Source organism: Hipposideros armiger, unplaced genomic scaffold (assembly GCF_001890085.2).
Source record: "Hipposideros armiger isolate ML-2016 unplaced genomic scaffold, ASM189008v1 scaffold_664, whole genome shotgun sequence".
NCBI classification, from domain to species: Eukaryota; Metazoa; Chordata; class Mammalia; order Chiroptera; family Hipposideridae; genus Hipposideros; species Hipposideros armiger.
The window spans coordinates 1,007,683-1,034,758 of record NW_017732014.1 but is presented as its reverse complement, the minus strand read 5'-3'; the positions used below and the strand labels follow the sequence as shown (position 1 = coordinate 1,034,758).

The 27,076-nt window shown below is 48.5% G+C and overlaps 1 protein-coding gene across 1 annotated transcript; it reads right to left on the bottom strand.

Moving 5' to 3' along the window:
• Positions 1 to 151: 151 nt before the first annotated feature.
• Positions 152 to 27,070, bottom strand: RELB (RELB proto-oncogene, NF-kB subunit). The gene is made up of 12 exons (XM_019626218.1): positions 26,830 to 27,070; positions 25,842 to 25,889; positions 22,280 to 22,288; positions 20,625 to 20,968; positions 12,071 to 12,228; positions 10,645 to 10,736; positions 10,331 to 10,462; positions 8,318 to 8,422; positions 4,018 to 4,233; positions 3,149 to 3,217; positions 2,950 to 3,027; positions 152 to 953 (listed from the first exon to the last, which is right to left on the bottom strand). Exons 1-12 carry the CDS (start codon positions 26,882 to 26,884, stop codon positions 571 to 573), a joined length of 1,689 nt encoding a protein of 562 aa, XP_019481763.1. The 5' UTR covers positions 26,885 to 27,070; the 3' UTR covers positions 152 to 570.
• Positions 27,071 to 27,076: the final 6 nt, after the last annotated feature.

Sequence of the window (27,076 nt, the reverse complement as noted above, 5' to 3'; positions counted from 1 at the left end):
GGGAGGGGTGGAGCGTGGCAGAGCACACTTCCGCTAACGTGAGGGAAAGGCGGGGCCTGGAGGGGAGGGCGGAGAAAGGCGGGGCGGAGCAAATCCTGGAGGCTTTGTGCTAAGGGTCTGGGGCGTTTCCCAAGTTGAGAAGAGAAGAGACCCCCAAGGCTCAAAAACTCAAGTTTATTGGGAAGACTCTGAACAAACAACCAACCCCCACCTTCATGGGGATAGAGGGTTGGGGAATCTTCACCCTCTTCCCATATGTACACTCTTCAGAATCCTCCGGGAGAAGGTGTCCCCAGTTGTGGGGGGCTGCGGCAGCTTTAACAAGCCAGTGCAAGGGAGCCAAATCCCTTTTCCTCTCCGGACTCAGTTTTCTCATTTGTGAAACAGGCTCAGAGGAAAGCGGTGCCGCGGAGCTTCTTGACAGCGCCGAAAACGTCCGATTCAGGATAAGAAGGTCGGGAGACCTGACCAAGGATGGCTCAAGGGGATGGGGGTGCTGGACATCCTGGTTGGGTTCGCACGGCCCTTTTCACCTCCCTCCCCACCCAGAGCCTCTCCTCACCGCGGAGGCTACGTGGCCTCAGGCCCTGGGGACAGGAGGCCGCCCCCAAAGCCCGCCTCGCGGTATTGGTTGGGGAACATGTTGCTGCCCACAAGGCTGGCAGTGCCCCCGTCCCCGGGGACGGGAGCCTGATATGAGTCCAGTGTAAGCGGCTCGGGGCCAGGAGGCTCCCCGACCGTGGCTCCTACAACCCCGTTGCCCGGGACAGCGCTGGCGAGTGGCAGCGCCGGGGGCAGCATGTCCAGCATGGTGAAGAGCGTGGGGGCCGTTTCGTAGGGAAAGCCATCGTCTAGAATGTCCGGGCCGCCAGGGGGCTCCAGGCCAGGCAGGGACACGGTGCCGGGGAAGAAGTCTGTGTCCGGCAGCAGGGCTGATGGTGGGAGGAACGGGCCTGCATATATGAGAAGAGAGAGAAGGAAGTGTGGTGGGCTTTAGGGTCAACTTCTATCCAGGTTCTAACTCGAATGGCCAGTCCCATGCTAAATGCATAATCAGCGTGGCCTTTAATCCCAAGGAGAACCTGGGTTGAAACCATATCCCTGCAGTGCTGGGGAGTTTTCCCCAACAATGAGGGAGAAGAGGCTCAGAAGTCCCCCCCGCCCCCCAAAATATAGCGACAACCCAAAAAGTGAAATCTCCACCCTATGGGAGACCCATGAGAAGTCTTCAGTCCCAAAATTGGAAGGTAAAATGTGATTATAGGAGAGTCTCTCTTTTTGAGACAAGACACCTCACCAGCAAAGGCTGATTATGCTTATCTCAGAAAGAGATACAGGGCTGCAGGGACTCTATTCCCCAGCCTCCCTTGCAGATTGATGTGGTCATGTGACTAAGTTCTACTGGCTGGAATGTGGGCATGATGGCTGGAACTGCAGCAGCCACATTGGACCATGAGATAGAAACTGCAAGTTGAAAAAGGCAGTCACTTGGGACTCTGATGATCATGCAGCCACCAAACCATTCCTGGGCCACCTACCTCTAGACTGTGTTTATGTGAGAGGAGAAATAAAGTTCTGTCCTGTTGAAGCCCCTGTTATTTTGGGTTTTGCTGCGAATACAGTTAAACATGATCATAACAAATGCGGGTGGCATTCCTGATTTCTGGCAAGTTCCTAACATATGGGCACTAACTCTGTGCCAGCCACTGTGTCACATCACCTCAGTAAATTCTAGAAAGGACCCTGAGAGGTAGGATTTCCATCTAACAGATGAGTAAACTGAGGCCCAAAGATACCGCACAGTGACTAAATTGTGGCCTCAGAATTCAAACCGAGTCTGATTCCAGAGGGCATGCTCCTAACCATTACACTGTAGTGCCAGGGCAGTTTTGCCCCAAGGATGAGAGAGTGGGCCTTACACATTGGTAAATTGGAGTGACAAGGGGAAGTAGATGAACAGCAGTTGGCTGATGAGAAAGGGCTTTGGAGATTTGGGATTGAAGGCTGATAAAGTTGGCTAGGATTGGTGGTTGCTAGGGGCCGAGCTGCTGGGCATTCATTAGTTACCAGTTGCAGTGGAGTCGGGGGCAACAAGTGGTACTTGCAACCTCCAGGGTGGAACTAGCTAGAGTGGTCCAGGCTGGGCAGACTGAGTGGTAGGTGGCTGGCTGGGAGCTGGGCGCCCTGGGGCAGTGGGAGTGTTGAGGACAACATTCCCAGAGCTAGTGGGAACCCTCTGAAGGCAATCAGGTAGGGTTGGAGTACATGGGAACAGGAGGCTGGCATGTGATTTGAGATGAAGGTAGGGGTAGGAGAGGCCAGAGGGTAGTTGGGCTAAAGACAGGATCTGAATTCAAGGTTGGCTGGCTCTGACAACCACCCCCATTTATCCATGTACACTCCCTTCTACCTGTTTCACACCCCTCATCATAAATCTATACAGACTCCCAGAAGCAACTCCCTGCTCCGCCTGGAAGTAACTGTGTCCTTAAACAAGAGACACACCTCTCTGGGCCTCAGTTTCCTCACCAGTAAAACGGGGGCTGGTGGGATGACAGCACCTACCTTGCAGGGTGATTGTGCAGATCAAACGAGAAAATACACACAAAGCACTTATGTGCCTCTCATATAGTGTTTGTATAATAAATGCATTAAATTTTAAAAGGCTAATGAGGTAGGTATGTGGTGAGACTTTTCAGTGGCACCTCTGAGGTTCAGAGAGGTGGAGTAACTTGGAGAAGGTCACACAGCAAGTAAATGGCCCAGCAGAGATCAGAGCCTCCTGACTGTCCAGAACCACTATTCTTCCCACTTTGTGTTGTTGGCTTAGTGGTGTGTCACTGGCCTTGTGGGGGCTCTTGTGGAGCCTGAAGAGGCCTGAAAGGAAGGGCTGTAGTTCACCCTCGGCTCACCCCAGGGGGCAGGGGCTGGCACACAGCTGGGACCCACCTGAGCTGTGGTTGGGCAGGAAGTGGTCCAGGAAGGCCGGCTTTTTCCTCCGCCGCTTGCTCTCGATGCCATGGGGGTCTGAGGGAAGGCAGAGATGAGGACCCCTGGAATCCCAACAGTCCCTCCCCCCCAGCCTGGTGCAGGGCAGGGCAGTGGGGTCAGTCATCCCCTCCCCAGGGAAGGGGCAGAAGGGACACACCAGAACTGTTCAGCTCCCCAAGGACATCGGGCATCCCTCGTTTCCGCTTCTTGTCCACACCGTAGCTATCTGTTCAGGAGATATCAGGGACATAGAAAGTAATCCATCAATAAAAACAATTGAGAATTAATTTTGGAGACCATTTAGAAAGTTGTTGAGCTGTTCCAGTTCTTGGCCAATTAATGCAAATAGATGTTCACATCTTAATCAGAATGAAACCCAAATCCATTTCTAGCCATACTTTGTTGTTCCTGGAATACCCCAGGCACCATCCTGTCTCAGGGCCTTTGCACCTGTTGTTCTAACTGCTTAACACATTCTTCCTCAACTCCCACCTCTTCCGTGGAGAACCAGTCATCCTCTCATCCTCAGCTCAGCCATCTCCTCCTCCAGGAAGCCCTCCCTCACCCCTAAGGCTGGGTTGGATGTCCCCTCTGTGCAATCTGAATCCCCTGAGCAATTCCATCCCAGTCCCACCTACTCTTGTAACTGTATGAGAATGGGTCTGTCGCCCTATAGGACTGTGAGAATCATGAGGGCAGTGCTGGGACTATTTGGTCACCCCTGTGTTCCAGCACTACCCAGCACAGGACCATGTATGAGCAGGTATGGTGAGAGGAGGAATGATTAAATCCTCCCAAAATACCTTGAGGTGGGTACTATTGTTATTTCCATTTTGCACAGGAGAAGACTGAGGTTCCGAGAGGCCAAGGTCAGTAAGTAGCAGAGTCGGGATTCGAACCCCAGTCTGTGCAGCTCTGAGCCTGCATTCTACTTCTGCCTCTTTCCCTTTCCCTTCTGGGTCGCCGCAAGCAAGGCCCAAGACCTGGTCTTTGGGGTAGTGGGTCACCCTGGCTTGCTGTGGTTACCATGGTCCCGAGGCAGGTATGTGAAGGGCAGCGGCTCGCTGCAGACCCCATCGGTGAGCCGCTGCAGGAAGACGTTGACTGTCACAGGCTCAACAATCTCCAGGTCCTCGTAGGGCGGTGTCTTGAACACGATGGCAATCTGGCGGTGCACGTCGGCCTGGGAGAAGTCAGCCCGGCCTTCCCAGGAGGCCCTGCTGAACACCACCGATATATCCTCTGCAGGAAAATGGGGATATCAGCCGAGCCAGAACACTGGCCCACCAGGTCCCCAACTCACTCAGCCTCCTCCAAAATCAATATTAATATCCCTAAGAATAAAACTAATTATAGTGACATCTAATCTTCTGTGGAACACCTACTATGTACCAGTCATTAAGTGTTTTATACATTTTTATATATTATCTCATTATATATTAACCCAAAAGGCAGGTAGAATTAATATTCCCACCTTGTCAGGGGCCCCCAAGACCACTGTCAGATTCAGTGATTCATGAAAAGGACTCACAGGACTCACATACAGTCACACTCACAGCTATCATTTATTACAGCAAAAAGATACGAGGCACACTCAGGAAAGGGGAAAGGTGCCTGGAGTGAAGTCCAAAGGAAAACCAGGCTCAAGCTTCCAAGAGTCCTCTCCCAGTGGAGTCACATAGGAAACACCAATTCCCCCAGAAACAAACTGTGACAACACACACGACATGCTGTCTATCAAGGAAGCTCCTGAGAGACTCAGGGTTTTTTATTGGGGGCCGGTCACCTAAGCACCCTCTCCCTGGCACATATGAAAATTCCAGACACCCAGAAGCTAAGCAGGGGTTCCACACAAACCGTATTGCTCCTACAAACAGTGTAGGCACAGTGAGCCACTCTTACCAGTCAGAGCAGGGGTCAGCAAACTTTTAAGATGGAAGAGCCAATCCTGTCCCTCACAACAATTTAAAAATTATTCGAGAGCCATAAAAATGAAATCACCATTATGTGAATAATATCCTTTAAAAATTTTATAAATGAAACTATGATAGTTTTATTTTCATTTTCAATTTTACTTCAGAGCCATATGTATGTACCCAAACAGCCACATGTGGCTCACGAGCCGCAGTTTGCCGACCCCTGAGTCAGGGAATGGTGGGGACCCTCTCAAAATACAAATTCCCAGAAGCCAGCCAAGGGCCAACCTTGTAAATAGGCCTTTCAAAGGATAACAGTCTCATTCTGCTATGTTAACTCTTTTTTACACACCCACTTTAAAGATGGGAAAACTGAGGCTTGGAGCGGTTAAGGGACTTACTCAAGGTCATACAGCTGGTAGGAAATAGTCAGGATTCAGTATACTACTCTGCCTGCTACTTCTTTTTCTTGTTTTATTGCATTGCCTCTCTCATCACACTAACACCACATACTGAGGCTTTATATGTGTCAGACACACACAGATTGTCTCTAAGTCACACCACAATCTTACGACGTAGGTACCTTTAGGAGCCTCATTATATAAGGAGAAAACAAAGGCACAGAGAGGTAAAGTCACTTGTCTAAGGTCACATAGCCAGCAAGTGGTAGAGCCAAGATGGGAATCCATGCAGCCTACAGCTCTTCACCACCAGCTGTGCTAAGGCTTGGGGAAGTTAGGTGATATCTTTAGGCCTAATTTCCTTACCCTAACAGAGAAAAAAAAACATAGTACCTATTTCACAGGATTTAGGAGGATTAACCAAGTCACTCCATGTAAAGGGCTTAGACGAGGGCTTAGAATATAATAGATGCTCAGTCCATGTTAAGTACGAGTGTTCCTGTTAGCATTATGCATAGTACTTGCTCCAGGCCTGGCACTCGGAAAGTCTTCAATAAGTGCCAATTCTTTGTAGTATACTTCTTGGGTAATTGGGATCCTGGGTCATCCTACGAGTGACTCATTTTAGGGATGAGGAAATGGTGGCTCAGGTGGGGAAGTAACCTGCCTGAGATCAATCAGTGAATGAAGGATGCTTCTAGTCATTCATCCACACCGGGAATGGTTTCTCTGCCCCCAAGTCCCAGACCCCTAACAACCTCCTTGGCCTTCCTCAGATCTCAGCTCAAATGTCACCACCTCTAGGAAGCCTTCCCAGATGCCTAGACCATGTCGGGTCTTCCTGTTGTTCAATTTCTGCACTCTTGTCTTCTTCCCTCTCAGCATTACCCACATTGATAACTTGTATCTTTCTCTATCTCCCACTGAACTGAGAGCCCTGTGAAGGTAGGGCCGGGACCTGTCTGTCACTGCTGTGTCCCAGCACTGCCCAGCACAGAGGAGCCACCCAATAATCATCTGCTCATTCATTCAAAATTTTATAAGAACCTCCCACTCCTGGGTATATATCCAAAGAATTAAAGGCAGTCGTTCAAACAAAAACTTGTACACAAATGTACATAGCAGCATTATTCACAATAGCCTAACTGTGGCAACCACCAAAATGCTCATCAACAGATGAATGAATAAACAGAATGTAGTATCTATACAATGGAATGTTATGCAACCATAAAAAGGAATGAAGCACTGGCACGCTGCAACAAGAAAGAACCTTGAAAACATCATGCTGATTGGAAGAAGTCAGACACACAAGGCCACATATTGTAGGATTCCATTCATATGAAATGTAGAGAAGAGACAAATCCATAGAGATAGAAAGCAGATTAGTGGTTGCTAGGGACTGGAGAGTGAGGGAATAGGGAGTGACTACACAATGGGTACAGGGTTTCTTTCTGAGGTGATGAAATTGTTCTGGAACTATTGGGTTGTCGGAAAAATCATGATGCATTTTTGCAATGAAAAACATAGAAAAAACACATCATGACTTTTCCGACAACCCAATAGATAGTGGTGGTGGCACAACATTGTGAATATACTGAATGCCACTGAATTGTACACTTTAAAATGCTTAACATGTTTTTGTTTTTTTTTAAAAGAGTGAAACTTGTAGCCAAAAAATAAATAAAAAAATGTTATTCCCCTGAGAACCTCATGTGTGCTTGGCCCTGGACTGTGGTAGTTCTGGGGACCCAGCTGCTCATCAAGACAATGCCAGGTCCTGCCCTCATGACCCAGTGGGGGAGACAGACCTTAACTATATAATCACACAACCTGAGAAAGGATGGGGGGGACCCCTGGCGGCTGTGGTATGTTCTCCCACTTTCCTCCCCTCTCACTGCCCTCTTACCCCATTAGCTTCACTGTTCCTCCAAAAACCAGGCCTGCTTCTGCCTCAGGGCCTTTGCATTTGCTGTTCCCTTTGCTGGAACTCTTCCCCAGACGGCCACACAGATCCTTCATGGCTCCAATGCCATTCCTGAGAGGGGTCCTTCATGGCCCCCCTAAGTAAAATTGTGCCCCACAACCCCTCCAGCCATTCTTCTCTATCTCCTTTCTCAGTATAATGTTTCTCCAAATATTACTTTTTCACCATCTTCCTGAATTTTTTTCAACACTCCATTATTTTTCCTCCCAGAAGAAATGATAAACAACAAAGACTACCTGGATTCAAATCCTGTCTGTTCCTGCCTAGCTGTATGACCTTGAGCAAGTTACTTAACCTTTCTGTGCCTCAGTTTCCTCATCTGTAAAATGTGTATTATAATAATAGGCTCTACCTCATAGAACTATTAGGGTGATTAGATGATCTAATGACTGATGCATGCAATGTGCCTACAACAGAGCTTGACATATAGTTAGAGCAAGACAAATTAGTTCTTTATTACTATTGGTGGTGATGTTATTTATAATAGAGTAACATGATAGAAAATGCCAAGGATGCAGAAAAGATATATACAGTAAAAGGGAAGGCTCTCTCCTGCCTTTTCTATAGTCAGGCAATCCTGAGTAGAAGCTTTTTTTTTTTAAACCCTATTTGAAGAAGGAACATTTGAGCAGACATGAGTGACACGGAGATGTTTCTCCTATCTTCTGCCTTCTTCCTCTGCAGACCTTATCATAACCATCATAAAGCATTTATTCGTGCATCTCCACCATTTTAGTATCAGAGTCTCCCCAGATAGTGAGTGCGTGGTGGTAAGGCCTGCCTGGTATTGAGTGTGGGCAGCACGAATGGCCCTCCATCTTTGTACGTTAAAGAGCCAGTGAGTGACGCAGTGAGCGAATGAACCAATCGGCTGTGACTGACTCCAAAACCAGAGTTTTAGATCCGTCCACTCCACTGCAACTGTTAGCCAGCTCCTCCTCACCCTGTCCGCCTCCTGGGCTCCCTGGCTACCCCTGCAAGCTGCCAGACCCCCCTTTGCCGGCTTGCTGCCCCTGATCCCTCACCTTTCTGCACCTTATCACACAGCAAGTAGAGTTCCTCGCCACCTGTACATGGCCCGCTCTCCTTGTTAATTCTGCAAATCCGCAGTTCGGACGTGTTTGTGGACTCTGGGAACGAGCAAGAGGAAGAAGAATATTAAGAAAAAACGAGAATTCAGTCATCAAACCCTTACCAGGTACCCTGTGGGTACCCACCTGGGCTGTGGAGGTGGGAAATGGAGAAGCCAGGGGGCCTGACCCTCTTGGAACCCGTGGTCTGGGTGGTAAAAGAAGATGCTCAGACAAGAGGGGTTAATGGGCAATCACAAGTCCTCATGCTGAGACTGGTGAGTGTTGGGTCAAAAAGGAGACCTTCTAACCTCACGGAGAGTTGGAGAGGTCAGGGGTCAGAAACAATTCTTAGACGAAGGTTAATGGCCTGAAATCTGTTGTGGACACCTATCATTTTGCCCATCTAGCAGTTCTGCCCTTCTTCTGTTAACAGCCCCCCAATTTTCTTCCGAGGAACTACCCTCCCATCTGAGTCACGGGTTTGATTGGGTGGGGCTGAGACAACTCCCTAGCTCAGCATTGATCATGTGCCCCAGACCCAGCCAATAAAACTATCACCTCCTTCTGGCCACAGCTGATTGGTCAGAGAAGAGCATATGAGCAAAACCAGGCCAATGAGAGACAGCCCTGAGACTTTGAGCAAAAACATTAGGTAAGAGAAGCTCTCTTGGGCTGGCCAAGTGGCGCGTTGGTTAAGAGCTGGCTTGGGACGCCAGAGGGCCCCGGTTCGGATCCCACATATGAGGGCCAGTGACACTGCCCTCTATAGCTAAGATGCTGAACAACAGCAAAACTTGGAGCTGGGCTGCCATGAGTCGCCAGCGATGGCATAGGCTGCAGACCCTGCTGCAGTGGGTTGCCATAGGCTGCCGTGAGCGGCCAGCAGCTGCAGTGAGCGGCCGTCCAGAAGCCGGCGACTGATCTGCCTCGCCTGAGAAGAGCGCAATGATGGTGCCAACTTGTCTGTTCTCCTTCCCCCAATTCCCCAGCACTGTTCCCATCCCCCAATTCCCCAATAAAAATCTTAAAAAAAAAAAAAGAGAGAAGCTCTCTTTGGGAGTGGGGGAGTGGTGCCAAGCTGGTCACACACAGTCATTTTGCCCCTGCCTGAGAGGGCACTGCCAAGAATGACTCTAACATGGAGGATGCATAGCTGAGGGACAGAGACAGATCCCTAATGACATCTCAGAGGACCTGGCTGCAGCCAGACCTGAAGCACTGTGCTACCTCTGGATTTTTTTAGTTACTGGAACAAACAATTTTTTTTTCCTTCAGCCCATTTGAGTTGGAATTCTATCACTTGCATCCATAAAAGCCTTGACTGAAATACTATCCTTCTCCATTTTGATGCTGTGGTACTCTCTGTAGGCTTACTAAAACCTACCAGCCATTCCCAATCCCCTCTTTCATGCCTGTACCCCTTTATAAAGGATGAGAAACCTAAATACTTGCTTTCCCAGACTCCGTTGCAACTAGGGGATGAGACATAAGCAGAAGTCTACCAGGGGCATTCTGGGGAATATATTATTTTCTCTATCAAAGAGAGAAATATTATTACTCGTGCTGCCTCTTCCCTAGGACTGCCTAGTACAGTTGTACAGGTTATACCTTCCACAATAGTAGGAGGCCTGTTGCCATTGGCTACATAGTAAGTGCTGACCCCTGGAATTGGGCAGTGTACCGCCTGCACACCATACACTGTGACAGCGCCCATCATGCCTTGAATACAGACATGATGTATGGAGCTGTGGCAGCCAGCTCATGACCATGACAGAAAAGCAAAGAGAATCACAGTGCTCCTGAACCAGTGCCCCGATACTGCTGAGCAGCTGACTCCACGGGAACAGACTTCACAACTGAGACACACAAAAATAAAGGACTCCCTGTTGGTTCGTGCCTTTGTATGTGGGCCTTTCTGGTCCCTGTGGCCAAGGACAATCCTATGCACACAAAAGCCTGACTCACTCTTGTCATAGACGGGCTCAGAGAGCACGGGGTCCATCTGGCGCATCTGTCCCTGCTGGTCCCTGTAAGAGGCCTGAAAGCAGATCCTCACAACGTTCATATCCACCTCCTGATGGTTCTTCAGGGACCCAGCTGTGGGAGACATGAGGGAAGGCTGAGTGAGGTGGGGGTGGAGAGCCTGGTGAGGGGGACAGCGGACAGAGAAGGGATGGGCTGGAGGAGATGGTGGGGCCCAGAGAAGGCGAAGGGATGGGGTAGGCAGAAGGGAGGGGGTGTTGGGGGGCAAGATGATAAGGCCAGGCATGGGGACTCACCATTGTAGGGGTCAATGCCGAGCTGGATTTTCCGCTCAATGGCGGCCTCAATCTCCTTCTTCCTCACACACTGGATGCCCAGGTTGTTAAAACTGCATGGGAGGAGAGAAGGGGAAAAGGAAAGTACTCACAAGGAGGCAGGTGTAAACCTAACGCACAGGAGGGCTCCAGCAGATGCTGCCTCAGGGCTCACAGACTCGGGACTGAGGCACCCCAGGCCCAGGGGTCCCAGCTGTGGGGGGGAAGGGGTCTGGGGTTTGAAGCCCTCAGGGGTGTCAAGGATGCTTGAGAGAACCTAGGAACACCCCTTATCTTTTCCACATGACAGCACTGACCAACCTCATTTATAAAAGAACTACCAATTAAACACCAATGCAATGCCAGTTTGTTTTTTTTTAACTCATCCAAACAGCAAAGATTAAAACATTTGCCAATACCCCCTGCTGGTGTGGTTGTGGAGAATCAGGCACTCTCACTAATGCTGGTAAGGCTGTAAAGTGCCCCAGCAATTACACATTGGAGGGCGATCTGGCAGTATTCATTCCACAAATATTTTCTGAGCACTATTGTGTGCCAGGCATGTGCTAGGCGCTGGGGGATATAGCAGGGAACAAAAGAGACTAAATGCATAAATCACTAAAAGTATACCTGTACACCCTTGGAGCCAGCAATTTCATTTCTAGGAATTTACCCTAGAGAGGAAATGATCTACACAGAAAGCCATTCACTGCAGCACAGTTAGTCATAGAGCCTCAGGCGACTGGAACCATCGTAGGTGCCCATGAATAGGGGACTGACTGTTCAAGGAAGTCACTGTGTACAACCCCACATTGGAATAAGACGCAGCCAACAAAAAGGATGTTCTGAAAGGAACGATCCTCGAGATGTACTTAAGGAACACAAAAATGAGGTGCAAGTGTCTGCTACCATTTACAAAGGGAGAAAAAAATAATTATGCATAAAAAATATATCTATGCATAGCATATTTTTAATTGCCTCCAGGAAGGGGCACTGGTAGCTGGAAGGCCAAAGAAGGAAGGAAATTTATTTTTCACTGCCCACCCTTTCTGAACCTTTTAATATTCTATGTATTAAAAACATAAATTACAAAGCGAGAGAAAGAATGGGCCTTGCAGTTAAGCCAGGTCTGGAGTCAAATCCCAGCTCTGCCATTGGCTACCTGCACTCCTTTACCTCTCAGAGCCTCAGTTTCCTCCTATATAAAATGAGGATAAGTCTAATGTGTGAATGTGTGTGGGGCAGGGCTCCAGGCCTGGGGAAGACCCCCACTGCCCCCAGGCCTCGGCTTCCCCAATAGGGAGAGTCTGGCTAAGCTGTCCCTTGCCCTAAGGTTCCCCTGGGTGATTGTCAGTCCTCAGAATCCCCATGACCAAGGGTGAGGGATCAGGGTTCAGGGGTCGGGTACCTGTGCCGGGGGCTGATGTGAGGCCGGAGCCGCACCCTGCAGACGCCGTCGGTGCAGTCTTTCCCCACGAGGCTGTGGGGGTGGACTCGGTGCGGCCAGTCCTTCCACACCAGGCACGCAGTCACCTCCACCTCCCGCAGCCCTCCACAGTCCCGGAGCTGCAGGAAGACAGGAGCTCTTTTGGGGGTCCCATCGCAGATAACTGCACCCATCCAAACTCCCTGGGGTCTCCCTGGGTAGCTCCCCACCCCTCTCCCCCAGAATGATGGAAGAGTGCTTGCTTAAGACCCCTCTGAGATCCTAAACCTGAGGCTTCCAACTTGTGGCCTGGGGGGGCCTTATTAACATGATGGCTGTCCCATTGAGGTGCTTCCTTTGGGCACTCAGACTTTTAAAAATTGGATGCACACAGTGTCTCCAAGTATGGCCTACAGATAACGTACTAGTGACAAGGGGAAACAGGCACCTTTACAGTGGAGAGACCTGGTGGACACCACTAACCAGGTGATCAATGTCAGCATCACCAATACTGGGCCAAAATGACTCGGGCACCCCCCTGATGGCTGAGAAGGACTCAGCATCACTGCTGTGATAGCACCTCCAGAAATGCATCATCTGAATTTAATAGTGAGGAAACACCAGACAAACCCAAATTGTGGGTCAAAAATATCAGTGTCATGACAAACGATAAAAGGTGGGCATCATATTTGGGTTAAGGGAAAACAATGTATTTTTATCTGGTTGGTAGTTCCACAGTTTATATGTATGTAAAAATTCACAGAGCTGTAAGATTTGATCTTAATATATACATTAATATACTATATATATTAATGTATATATTAAGATAAAGCACAATTTAATATATAAAGTTAATTATTTAATAAAATATTAATAAATATTCATTAACATCAATTAAATATTAAAATTTAATAAAATATTATATATTAACTTTATATTTGAAGCTAATTTAATTATTAAAATATAAATTTAATTGAATTACAATTAAGTTAAATTTAAAATTTTAAAATTAAAACTTTAAATTCATCAATTATAATTTTTAATATAAATTTTATTTTAAGATAAAATATAACTTAAATATAATTCAATTTTTAAAAAAGGATAGACTAAAGAGACATGGCTACCAAATGTAACATATGATTTTGATCAGATCCTTGATTGAGGGGTAAGAAACAACCATAAAACACATTTTTGGAACGACTGGGAAGTCTAAGTATGGAGTCTACATTAGATGATATTATGGAATATTGTTAATTTTCCTAGGGGTACTAATGGTATTGTAGCCATGCAGGAGCTTACTCTTAGGAGCTGCACACTGATGTATTTAAAAGTGACAGGATATCTACAATTAATTTGCAAATGGTTCAACAACAAAAAAAAAATGTGCACTTGTGTGTGTGCACGTATGTGAGTGGAGAGAGAGCAATAGGTACGGTAAACGTAGCATAATGTCAACTGGTAAATATAGGTGAAGGGTACACAAGGTAGGTGCTCACTCTACTATTCTTTTAATTTTCTGTAGATTAAAATTTTTCATCCCAGGCTGGCTGAATGGCTCAGTTGGTTAAGAGTGCAAGCTCTGAGCGACAGGGTCGCCGGTTCGATTCCCACATGGGCCAGTGAGCTGCACCCTGCTGAGCTGCAGCTGAGCTGCCAACAGGTGGCAGGATGGCTCAGCTGGTGAGAGCACATGCTCCTAACAAGGTTGCCACTTCAACTCCCTCCACAGCTAAGATTGAAGGACAACAACTTGGTTGTTCCCCTTCCCCAATTCCCCAATAAAATCTTTTTAAAAATATATTTTTTTCATCCAAACTCATCAAAATGTATACATTAAATATGCGCAATTTTTGTCTATCAATTATACCTCAATGAAACTTTAAAAAACAAGAAAAAAGTAAAAAAATATGTTTTGATAAATGTTGGGAAAAATTTGGAGCCTACATTTAAAAGGTATGAGAGACATCATTTTTATTCCAGATTCTCTTTTTAAAAAAGGAAATTATAGCAACCGGGGCCGAATTCCTGTTCAGCAGCCACAGGCGGCAGCGGATAAAAATCAGCCCCTTTAGACGATGGGCCCAGACCCACGTGGCGACTTGGCTTTCTTGGGTTACCGTCTGGGTACTAACATCCTCTGAAGCCTGCTCTGAACACCTAGAGCCGTTGCCTAGGAAATGATGGACCAGTGCGGTTCACTGGCAGGTAATACTGCCCTCTAGCGGACGTTTGGGATACTGGGGACGATTTGGGCTGACACTTTGATGAGGACCCTCAGAAGGCAGTAGGCACGGCCAGAGATGCTACACCGCCTACAAACCAAGGACAGTCCCACACAAGTCCTGCAAGACTTCTGAACATCCCGCCAACACTCATGTCAGTGACAAACCTGTTAAAAACGATCAGAGTCCAGAACCTCGCACTGTTTTACATACATAGTCTCTTTTCCCATAATTTAAAATACACTGAATTTGCAAGGACTGCAGCCATCATGTTAATTGAGAGAAGACTGGATTTTGTCTAGACTGAGAATTGTGTGCCACTTCAGTAAATCCCATCACTAACAGCAACCCTGGGTGTGTGGCATTTAAATCACCAACTCCACCAGGCTGGGTCAGGCTGCATTCGTAGCCACTGCATTAAATGAGGTCAAAGCAACTGTCACCTTCATTGTGGTTCCCTGAGGTCGTGGCCTGAGCATTTACATACTGAAAAAAAAAATGTGCTCAGTATGCTGTATTATTTTCCTTTTATTTCTCCTTCATACTAAAGTTAGGGCATTATGGATTCTGGAGACAATTATGAGACGTCGGTATGATTATCTGTACATTTCATTGAGTCAGTTAGGATTAAAACCATTCCTTTAACCAGCTCCTTGTTGTAATATTAGGACATTCTGAAGAGCTCAGGGTCAACACTCTCAGAATTCATGAAGACACAGGCCTGAAAGCTTTTCATCTTTGAAATGTCACACAAGACCGTGGACAAGTCATTAGGCCTTGGAGTAAGCAAAACCTGGGACCAAATCCATGCACTACGACTGGCCGTCTGTGTGATAAGCCTCTCTGGACTTACTGCCCTTAACTATAAGATGGGTATCATTAAGTAACTGGCACACAGGAGCATTTAGTACATGGCAGTAATTACTAGAGTAAACTCACTGTGTGCCCCTGAGCAAGTAAGTTACCCTGAGACTCAGTTTACTCCTCTAAAAGATGGAGATGAAAAACCTGAATCCAGATTCAGAAACAGGTCATCCCCTATTGTTGGGCATTTACTGTTCTAACTCTCTGAAATCAAAACCAACACCGAGCCAAAATAACTGCCTGGGAAGACTTAGGAATAAAAGACTGAGGAAAACACAGCCTACACAAATCACTCCACAGATAACTTACTAATGACAAAGGGAAAGCTGTGCCTTTACAAAGGAGAGGCCTGGTGGTCACCTGTTATGGGCTGAATTGTGTCCCCCCAAATTTATATTTAAATCCCTAACCCCCATACCTCCGAATGTGACTGTATTTGGAGACAGACCCCCTAAAGAGGTGACTAAGTTAAAATGACACTGTTAGGGTGGGTCCTAAGCCAATCTGCCTAGTGTCCTTATAAAAAGAGGTAATTTGGACACACAGAGACACCAGACAAGTGTGACACAGAGGAAAGACCATGGGTGGACACAGTGAGAGGGCAGCCATCTGCAGGCCAGGGAGAGATGAATCAGAGGAAACCAACCTTGCCGACACCTCAGTCTTGGATTACCAGCCCCCAGAACTGTGAGACAATAAATTTCTGTTGTTCAAGCCACCCAGTCTGTGACATTTTGTTATGGCCGCCTGAGCCGACTAATACACTACCTTAACCACAGGATCTGACTCAGCCTCACTGATATCGGGACAAACTGCCACCCCATGTCCTTCGATGGGAGACATTGGTGTATTCCCGCCAAAATGAATAACCTGATCTAATCTGGAAACTGCCAACAAATCCAGAATGTGGTACGTTCCACAAGACATCTGTCCTGTTTTCCACAAATGACCATGTCCCGAAACACAAAGATAGACTGAGGAATTGACCTAGATCAAAGGGCACCAAAGCCACCTGCCTTAGTCCAATCATGCCAATATCATAAAATACCATGAACTGGGTGGCTGATAAACAATAAAATTTCTCACAGTTCTGGAGGCTGAAAGTCCAAGATCAAGGTGCCAGCATAGTTGGGTTCTGGTAAAGGCCCTCTTCTGGGGTGCAGTCTGCCAACTTCTCCCTGTGTCCTCACATGGTCCAAGGGGCAAGCAAGCTCTGTGGGGTCTCTTTATAAGAACACGAATCCCGGGCCGGCCGAGTGGCGTGTTGGTTAAGAGTTGGCTTGGGACGCCAGCTCTGAGCAGCAGGGCCCTGGTTCAGATCCCACATGCAGGCCAGTGACACTGCCCTCTACAGCTAAGATGGTGAACAACAGCTTGACCTGGAGCTGGGCTGCTGTGAGTCGCTGGCGTAGGCTACAGCCCCTTCTGCAGTGGGCTGTTGTGAGCTACCGTGAGTGGCTAGCAGTCAGCGTGAGTGACTGGCAGCCAGCGTAAGCAGCCATCCAATGGCCAGCAAGCAACTGCTTCACCCGGGAAGAGTGCAACAATAATACTAACATGGGCCAGTGAAGCGACGTCCTCCACAACTGGACTGAAGAACAAAAGGACAGCAACTTGTCTCTTCCCCTCCCCTAATTCCCCAAAACCTGATTTAATATTTATTTATTAAACAATAAATAAAATCTTTAAAAAATAAAAGAACACAAATTCCATTCATGGGGGCTCCACCCTCATGACCTAATCACCCCCCAAAGGCCCCACTTCCTAATACCATTACACTGGGGGTTGGAATTGCAACATATGAATTTGGGGGAGGGGGGGACACAAACATTCAGAGCATAGCAAGACCTGACAACTAAGTGAAACACGTGATCTTGGACTGGATATTTAACAAGCAAACAACAGTCATAAAGGATATTTGGGGGACAACTGGGATAATTAGAATATGGACTTAATATTAGAGAATATCCTTGTATGAACATTAAGTTTCTAGAGTATGATAATAGTGTTGTGATTCTATAGGTCCTACATGTAGGAATATGTATGTCCTTGTTCTCGAGAGATACATGCTAAAACATTTCGGGTGAAGTATCATCATATCTCTGACTCACTTTCAAATCTCCCTCTATAAATGTCTGTATAAAGAGAGAGAGACATAAAACAAATGTGGTAAAAGGAGGATGGGTGTTCATTGTGCTATTTTTGTCTATTTTATGTAGGTTTATAAATTTTCCAAACGAAAAAGTTGAGACATAAAGTTGAAAAAAAATCCTCTATCAAATGGGAAAAACAGGCAAAATGCTTAAAGATAGATAAGGTGCCATGATTGCCCATCAATACACCACACTTGCCCCATTCCTGAAAACCCAGTGACTGGGAATACACATTTCAAAGGACATCATCCTTTTTGTTTCTCTCTCTCTCTTTTTTTTTTAGCTGAGCCATCCTGCTAGCTGTTGGCAGCTCAGCAGCTGCTCAGCTCGGGCTGGACTCGAACCGCTGTTGCTCAGAGCTCAAACTCTTGAGCGAGCTCTTAACCAACTGAGCCACTCGGCCAGCCCTTAAGGACATCATCCTTTTAACCAGAATGCCTGGCTGACTACAGGCTGCTTTTGGCCACAATACCTGGAGCCAAATCAAACACAACAACTACAACAATCCAGCTGTGTAAAGGGAGCAACAGCCAGTGCTGCCATAGCATCCTGGGGGCTGGAGCTTCATCCCCATTTTACAGATGAGGAAACTGAGGCCAAGAGAAGCACTGGAGTTGCCCCAATTCACACAGCTGGCGAGTGGCAGAGCCAGGACTCAGACTCAAGTCTTTCTGACCCTAAAATCCTAACTTGTTGGAGAAGGACAGGGTTGCTCTGCTAATCACCCAAATAAACCCAGGGGTACAAATCCCATTAAGAGAGAGGGAGGTGGGAGGCCTCAAATGAGGGAGCTCGGGCCTGGTGCGGGGCTCAAGGAAGGCATCCCTGAAGTGGGCTGAGGCCTCATGCGGGAGGAGGAGGTGACCAGGGTGCAGGAGGAAAGCACTCCGGGTAGGAGGAACAGCATGGGCAAAGGTGAGGTAGCTGGAAGGTGGTGAGTGTGGAGGGCCTGGTTGGGAAAGGGCAGCAGGAGGTCTTGGGGGCCTAGGAAGGAGCTTGGGCTTCCTCCTGAAGGCACTGGGAACCAAGGGAGGGTTCTGAGCAGGGGAGAGGAGCAGGTGGGTAATTTAACAGGACCCCTCTGGCTGCCTTGTGGTGGGAAATTTGGAGGAGACTGGGAGCTAGTGACCAGGGAGGAGGCTGGAGGTCAGGGAAAAGCTGGGATCTGGGGCTAGTGGCATCGTTAGTACACAGGTCAGATTCAATAAACATTTGGGCAAAGATCCATAAGTGCGTGAAGGCTGCATATTGGGGAGGAGCCAGGAACCAGGCCTCTCAGACACCGCTGGGAGAAACAGTCATGGATACAACCCAGGGAGGGCAATTTGACAATATCCATCCAATTACCTTTGACCAGCAATTCCACTTCCAGAACTTATCTGAGTGACACACATGAAGGAAATAATAGATGAACTGAGTTCTCTACAGCCCCTGCTTGTAGTAGTGGGGAACAACCTAAATGCCCACCAATAGGAGACTGAACAATAAATTACCACACGTCCACACAACAGCATACCGGGGTAAAGAGAATAAGGCAGCTTCACACACGCTGATGTGCGCTGAGCTCCAAGATACATTCTTAAGTAAAAAAAATATGTCCCAATAAACCTATTGTGAGTGAAAATATCTTTAAGTTGAAAATACATTTAATACACCTAACTTTCAGAATATCACAGCTTAGCCTGGCCTACCTTAAATGTGCTCAGAACATTTACATTAGCCTACAGTTAGGCAAAATCATCTAACAGAAAGCCTGTTTAACTGTTGAATAGCTCGTGTAATTTATTACGTGTATAACTTTCGCATCATCGTAGTCAAAAACATCGTAAGTTGAACCATCTGGTAAGTCTGGGACCATCTGTATATATGTTATGCTCCTCTCTGTGTACAAAGAGGGGGATAGTATATATGTATGTATATACTGGCCTGTATAATCATAAAATACTCCTGGAAGGGGCCGGCCGAGTGGCTCAGTTGGTTAAGAGCTTGCTCTAGGGTTTGAGCTCTGAGCAACAGCGGTTTGAGTCCAGCTCGAGCTGAGCTGCCGCTGAGCTGCCAACAGGTGGCAGAATAGCTCAGCTAAAAAAAAATTAAAAAAAAAAAAATACTCCTGGAAGGATACTGCTAACAATGGTTACCTCTAGGGAGGAACCAACCTACAGATTCTGGGGAACTTTTGTTCATTTTAACTTAATTCAAATTCTGTTAATATGAATCTTTATATATTTGAACATTTTAACCACATCATATGATTCAAAAATTTAAAACAAAATAAAGATGTATATATAGTTTAAAAATCTTACCTGTCCCTTAGCCTTTAAACACTCCTCCCCAAAAGTAATTACTTCTATTAATTTTTGTCTTCCCTTCCAACGTTTCTTTATGCACATGCTCTCAAATACAAATATAAAATCTTATTTTCCCCTTTTAACACAATAGTAGAATACCCCAAGCAGGGCTCTGTGCCCCAATTTGGAGGGGAGTGATTATTAATATGTCTTGGAGATACTTCCACATCAGTACCCAAGGGGGTCTTCATTTAAAATTTTTTCTGTATTAACTATAGGTATTTATATTTAACTGCACACATACACAGATATATTTGTTATATCTGTATAGAATTCTGATGTGTGGATGTTTATTGATTAGTTTACCAGTCCCTTACCGATTAACATTCAAGTTTCCAAGTCTTTTCTATACGAACCAGGCCACAGTGGATAACCTTGTACATCCTTCTCTGAGCCCAGATGCAGGCATAGCTACGTGATAAATTCCTAGCAGTGGAATGGCCCGACCTAAGAGTAATGATGATGATGATGATGATAATACTAGTAGCTCATCTCTACTGAGCACTTAACAGTTGGAAGTCCTTAGCATGTGTAATTAATTCATTCACTCCTGCCAACGACCTCAGCTGGTAGGTTATTATTATTATTCCATTTTGTAGAGGAGGAAACTGAGGCACAGAGGGACTGAGTAACCGGTCCAAGGCTGCACAGCTAACAAACAGCCGAACAGGGATTCAAAAGCAGGCACTCTTATTCTTATGACCTCGCTTGTGAACCAGGAAGCTACACTGCCTTAACAGGCAATGATAATTTGGGTCAATACTGCCAAATTGCCGGGTAGAAGGCTTTTCTTTGAGTGCTCTTTTAAATTTGAGGCCAGGTGATTGTGTTACTGGCTCCAACAATAGCAACAGTAATAATAATAACCACCATCAAATACATTAATAAATACATGCATGTGAATCTTGGGCGTGGGGTAAGCGCGAGCCCCACGGGCCCCGGGCCCCACCTCGATGGCGGGCAGCGTCTTGCTGGCCTCAGTGCTTCTCTCCCCGAGGATGCTGCCGGCCGAGCGACCCTCGCACTCGTAGCGGAAGCGCATTCCACGCTGCTTGGGCTGCTCGGTGATGACCAGATGTGGCCTCGGCCCGGAGCCCTGGGCCGGAGGCCCGAGCCGGCCCACAGGGCAACCCCAGGGCGGCGGCGTGGCCGGGGGCGCCGAGGGACCCAGGGTGACGGTGCTCAGGGAGGCCGCCCCGCGAGACACCAGGCGCGGCAGCCCCTCGCCCAGGCCCGGCGGCGGCGGCCCCTCCAGGGCGAAGCCGTTCTCCTTGATGTACTCGTCGATGATCTCTGTACGAGAAGCAAAAAACCGGGGGGTAACGCTGATTATAAAAGAAAAGGCTTGGTGACCCCAGACCCGTGCCCTCCCTGCCTTTTCCAATCCATTCATTTCTTCTAGGTATTTCTTGCAGGCCGAATGCAGGAGCGTCAGCTCCCAACACAAAAAAGCCCCTGCCCGCTTCTCGCAAACAGCATGCCCTCGTTCTTGAGGCCAGAAACCAGGCGGGCCGGCCTGGTTTCCCTCCTGCACTCTGAATTCACTGGGCTCCGTAATAGCACCACCATCCACCAAGTGCTCAAGCTGGAAGAGGGTGCATCTGTACTAGTTGCTCATGAGCCTACGACTGCAAGTCCCATCTGTGACCTTCTGCCTCTATCTCAAATGTATACGTGTTTAAGTTCCCAACTCTTCTCGCCGCCCTCACTGTCTCCACCCTGGTCTGCACTCAGTGACTTCCATCTGAACCCCTGCTCCTGCCCCCCACCACGCGGGCCTCCTCCAGTCTGTGCCCTGCATGCAGCCAGAGGCATCTCATGTCAGACCCTGTCCCGCAACCGTCAGAAGCCTCCAGTGCCTTCCATCTCCCTTAGAGTCAAAAACACCTTCCCCATATAAAACTAACCCTCCCCAAACTCCATTCAGCTCAGAAATAAAACAAAAACAAAACCCCACGCGCCTGACTTTGGCCACAGAGCCTGTGTGCGCTGGCCCCTGCTGTCCTGGGCCCCCCAACACCCCTCTCTTACCCTGATCCAGTCTTTATTCTGTTGCTGGCACTCTTCAGGGTGGTGTATTTGCTCCCCCATCTGCCCATTCTGCACTTCTCCCTTTTCAACCCCTGCTGGCTGCTTCTCATCCTCCCATCTGAGCTCAAATAGCATCTCTTCAGAAAGGCCCCATCTGATGTGTTCCTCAAGCCATCTCTCCCTCTTCTTCTTTATTTCCTTCCCAGCCTTTAGCCCTTATTCCTTTTCCTACTGTCTCCCCCACTAGAATGTCAGCTCTAGGAGGGCAAGGACTTTGTTTGGTCTGTGGCTGAATGCTCAGTGCCTGGCAGGTGGCAGGTGCTCAATACAATTCACTGAAGGAATGAACATTAGTGCTAATAGTGACACTAAAGGCAGACGACATATGCGAAGTCTTTGCTAAGTGTCATGCGCTGCTAATATCCTGGGAACGTGACTTTGTTAAAACCCCCCAACAGTCCTGGAAGTCACAGTGTGACCCTTTCCCAACCCCCCAGCAAGGAAGATCAAGCTCCCTGTCTGTGAGCACTTGGACTCCCCAGCCTCCCCCGAGACCTGCCCTGTGATACTCACCCAATTCATCTGTGGAAGAAAGAGAAAGAGAAAGACAAAGAGAAAGAGAAAGAGAAAGAGAAAGGTGAGGTCCAGTAAGTGGCAAGACTTTTATTTTTTAATTCCCCACCCTGAGTACCCTCCCCTCTCCCACATCTTCCATCCTGGGAAACTGGGCGCTGACTCCCTGACGTGCCAAATCCTAGCCCCTATCTACCCCTCTGGGGCTACCCTCCCTTTAGCTCCCAATATTGGGATCCCAGGGTCAGGGTCCCCTCAAATGCCTACCAAAAAACATTTAGGTCAGGGATTATAAAGTGCTGGGAATTTGAGGAAAAGCTTATTACCAAAGGAAAAATGGACACCCAAGATTCTAAACAAAATGTAGGGGTGTTCCCTCCCTACAGCCCACCCTAGGTCCCTGAAGGTCACTGGCTGGTGTCTGAAGATCCCAGGAAGCCACCAGGCAGCTGCCCACTCTGTATCCTAGCTCAGTCCCCCATCGGTGGCCACCAACCATCCTGGATTCGCTCCTGCTTCCTGAGGGGGGAGTGATAGTAAGGCCGGGGAAGCCCTTATCACCTCCTCAGGAAAGCTCAGCCCTAAAGGGGTTATGGAGAAACCGAAACCAATTCCCCTCATTTCACAAACAGGACAAGGGGAAACCCAGAGGGAGCAAGGGAGCCTGGAGCCACACAGCAAGGGAAGGCAGGCCAGGGCCAGACGCCCCACATAGGATGATTGCCTGCACTGGCCTCGGACCCAGCACCGCTGCAGGACCTGTCCTCCTCCTCCACTCTCGGGGAGTGGCTTCTGACAGCCAGACCTTTGCTCCTTGGAAAACAGTATTCCTGCACCCCTATCTCATGCGATCTGTGAAGTCAGCAGGGTGGGGAAGACACCCTCACTTGGTAGATGGGGACACTGAGACTGAGAGAGAGGAAGGGAGCACATGCTGTAGATCACTGGCAGGGCCAACTTCAAGTCACTTCAACTTGGAAAACCCTTCTTAGGCATCTGTGCTGGATGACCTGGGGACCCAAAGACAGGTTAGACTTTGTCTGGGCCCTCAAGGAGCTCCTGGGCTGTAGGGGGAAACTGAGGCCTGGGCAGCAGTGGCCAGAGCTTTGGACTGCCTCAGTTCAAATTCTGGCTCCGCTACTAGCTGTGTGGCCTTGAGTCCATTATGTAACCTGTTTGGGCCTTGGTTTCTTCACCTATAAAATGGACAAAATAATAATGCCTGCCTCATCGGGCTGTTGTGAAAATTAAATGAGCTAATACTATATGGGAAGCACTTAGAATGTTGCAATAGTAGATGCTACACAAATCCTGGCTGCTCCTAAACAAGGTGTTGGGAGACATTATTTTATGGACTTCCCCTCTCTAGGCCTCAGCTGGTATGACTATAAAATGGGCATGTTGGAAGATGGGGTTTCAGAGCATGGAGTGTGGAGTCACACAGACGTTGGTTTGAATCTCAGCTGTTACTCACTGGCTGTGTGGCCTGGGGCATGCTGCTTAACCTCTCTGAGCCTCCTTCTCTATAAAATGAAGTCTGAGCTCCTATCTCAGGCATTAAGGTGAGGATTCAGGATCACACAGGAAAATTGCTTAGCACAGGGTTACTTTAGGACCTCCATAAAGCTTAGCTAATACCATTATCTAAAATCCTCTTTCAGCCAGGAAATATTGGGAACTCCCTCTCCTTATTCAGAGCTCAGCTCAAATAACACCTCACATGTACCCCCCTCCCCCCACCCCTAATCTCCCACACAAACTTGCTGACATCCAGGGTCAGCCAGGGTAGGCCCTGCTTGAGGAGATGTGAGAGCAGAAAGCCAGCTATGTCTTTCCTGCCTCAGGGCTTTTGCACAGGTTGGTTTTGCCAGAATGCTCTTCTTCCAGTTCTTTGCATGGCCTCCTCTTCTTTCAGTTCCCTGTCCAAATGTCACCTCCTAGATAGGTCTTTCCTGACCACTGCATCCCAGACAGCCCCCAGAATCCCCATTCCAGTCACTTACAGTTAGGTGTCTTTGTTTTATCATTTATATGGAATGATTGGGATTTTACATGACTTTATGTTAGAGTAATTCATATCTGTCTCTTGAAGACTGTGAGTACCACAGAGTGGGGAACATGTCTGCCCCATCCCCACTGTATACCCAGGGCCCAGTATGTATCTGGCCCATCAAAATGAGAGAAATTTTCCCTCCCACTCTATCCAAGCAGTTCTCCCATCCACACCCTGCTAGGAGATATCACTGACCCCAAGATTTCTTCATAGCCTTTATCACATTTTACAATTTAATTATTTAGTTTATTGTTTACATGTCTGCCTCCATGTCTAGGTAGGGAACCCCAAGAGGGCAGAGTCAAGGCTGTCTCAGTCACTGATGAATCTCCAGCACTACCCAGCACCGGGCCAGGTGCAGTACAGGTACTCAATAAATATTTACTGAAAGGGTGACGTCAGAAATTACTCTCAATTGAAACCAAAGATCTAGGTCTCAGGCCAGAAAAGCCTTGTTCCTGCCCAGAACCAGTGCTTAAGCAGCACCTGTCCCAAATACCATCTCCCACCTTTCAACACCCTCCCCACCCCGCAACTCACACAGGCCTGTTAGAAAACCCACAGAGCCTCCTCCACAGCCAAGCCAGCACTGCTAGGTTTCATCCAAAGAGTCTGCCCCCATAGAGAGACTCAGACCCAACCCTCTGGGGTTACTGAGTTTTCATGGTGACAGGACTCACCCCTGCCCTCCAAATCTCAGCAAATTCATAAGAGAGGATGTTGTCATTCGATCATGATTCTGCATGTCCTTGGGCAGCACTGAATTTTGAATGGCACAGGCTGAGGGACTTTATAGACTAGTGGTTTTCAGCATTTCTTGGGAATTCGTTAGAAATGCAAACTCTCAGAACCTATCGTAGACCTGTTGAATCAGAAACTCTGGAGGTGGGGCCCAACAATCTTTTAACAAGGTGACTCTGATGCACGCAAAGGTTTAGGAGCCACTGTTTAGGAACAGACTGCCTAATAATAATAGTTATTATTATTGCATTGTATTATTATTACACTGCTAACAGTTAATACTTATTGAGCCTTTACTGTGTGCCAGGCACTGTTTTGAAAATTTACCTGTATCAGTTCATTGAATCCTCTCAATCCCCTAAAAGGGAGGCAATGATATTATGCCCATCTTACACATGAGGAACACTGAGGCCCAGAGAGGGGAAGTGACTTGTAGGCATTTGCATAGTGGGGGGCAGGGGATAGGGGCACCAGCATATAAATCCCAGCCCCAAAGCCCAAGATGGAGATTATTTACTATGCACTACCATCGTGAATCTCTACAGGGCACTCCTCTTAAGACTGTGAATAGGTGCTTAGTTTTATCCAGCGCCTAATTACCTGGGAGGTAGGGGCATCTGGAACCCCCATCTCAACCAGCAGGGAGGGACACCGTCAAGGAAGCTGAGGCGGACCTCAGTGAAACCCCCAGACAGAGGCCTGTCCAATGGAGTCCCCCTTCCCCGTCCTGAGCGTGCAAGCGGGCAGGAACTGTGGAGGGCTGCTCACCTGTGGTCCTGGAAACGCCCAGCGATAGCGAAGACAGGTCCGTGGACCCTGCAGGGAAGGAAGCAAGTCTCAGGAGGTGATGGAGATCCCACAGAATCTCTAACCCTACCCGCTCCTCTCCTGGCCCCGCTCCTTTGGATCAAGCCCCTTATCACCCAAAGAGTCTGGCCTTGCCTCCTTCCCTAACTCGTGGGCTGGTCCCCTTGTTTTTGTCACTCACCCCACCTTTCACCACACTCAGGCCCCGCTACTTCTTTCCCTTAAGGTCGGGCCTGGAGAAGCCCTTCTCAACCTGTTAGGAAAGCCACCACCCCCTTCATTCTTTTGGGGTCAGATTCTACTCCTCCACTTTTTTAGTGTCAAGCCTGTCCCTTTCTCCCTCTCAGACCCTGCCACTACTCTTGGAGGCAAACCCCATCCCCTTTCTTCTCTGAGCTAGACCCCGCCCTTCTTTCGGAACAGGCCCTCCCTCTCCTCTCCGCCAGAGTCAGGCCCCGCCCCTTCGCTCTTTTGGAGTCCGCCCTCGCCCCTTACTTTCGCCCAGGCCCTGCCCCTTACTCTGAGTAGGAAACTGCTTCCTTTTTTGAGTAAGACCCCGCCCCTTCTGTGAGCCAGGCCCCTCCTTTTTCGCCGTCTCTAAGTCTGGCCGGGTCCCTTACCCCTCAGGAGCAGCTCGGGCTCCTCCTTCTCCGAGCCAGCCCCACCCCTCCTGGAATCTGGCCCCGCCCCCTTCTTTACCTCAGGGTCAGGCCCCGCCCCCTCCTCACTCTGTAGTGGGACGCCTCTCTCTTACCTTGCGCCGGACCCAGTCACCATCCTTTGCCTCCTTCCTTCCCTCTAATACAGTGTCCCCAAAAAGCTCACACTCTCCCCGCAAAACCCCTAGACTCCTGTAGGAACCCCCAGCCTAGTCCGAGTCCCCCAGAACCCTCGCATCTCCAGTCCTGCCACAGACTCCTCTTCTGAACGCCAGCCCGGCCCCGCTTACCCAAGGCCCCCAGCTCCGGCGCAGTGGACGGTCTGGCGACGCGGCGACTCGGCATGGCTCGACCAGTGGGGACCGACGGCCCGGAGGCCGGCCCAAACCAAAACACACACGCGGGCAGGCCGGGTGACCAGGCGGCACAGTCCGGCGAACGATCGCAGGTCGGGCGAGCGGCGCAGGGGCTGGGGCCGCAAGCCGGGCAGGACGCGCGGCGCCCGGGGCTGCGGGGGGCCGCGGGCCGGGCCGGGCG

Coding starts and splice junctions, on each gene's coding strand:
- RELB (XM_019626218.1), bottom strand. CDS start 26,884: ATGCCGAGTCGCCGCGTCGCCAGACCGTCCACTGCGCCGGAGCTGGGG. Junction 10,463..10,644: donor CGGCATTGACCCCTACAATG/GTGAGTCCCCAT, acceptor TGTCTCCCACAG/CTGGGTCCCTGAAGAACCAT. Junction 8,423..10,330: donor TGAGCCCGTCTATGACAAGA/GTGAGTCAGGCT, acceptor GCTCGTTCCCAG/AGTCCACAAACACGTCCGAA.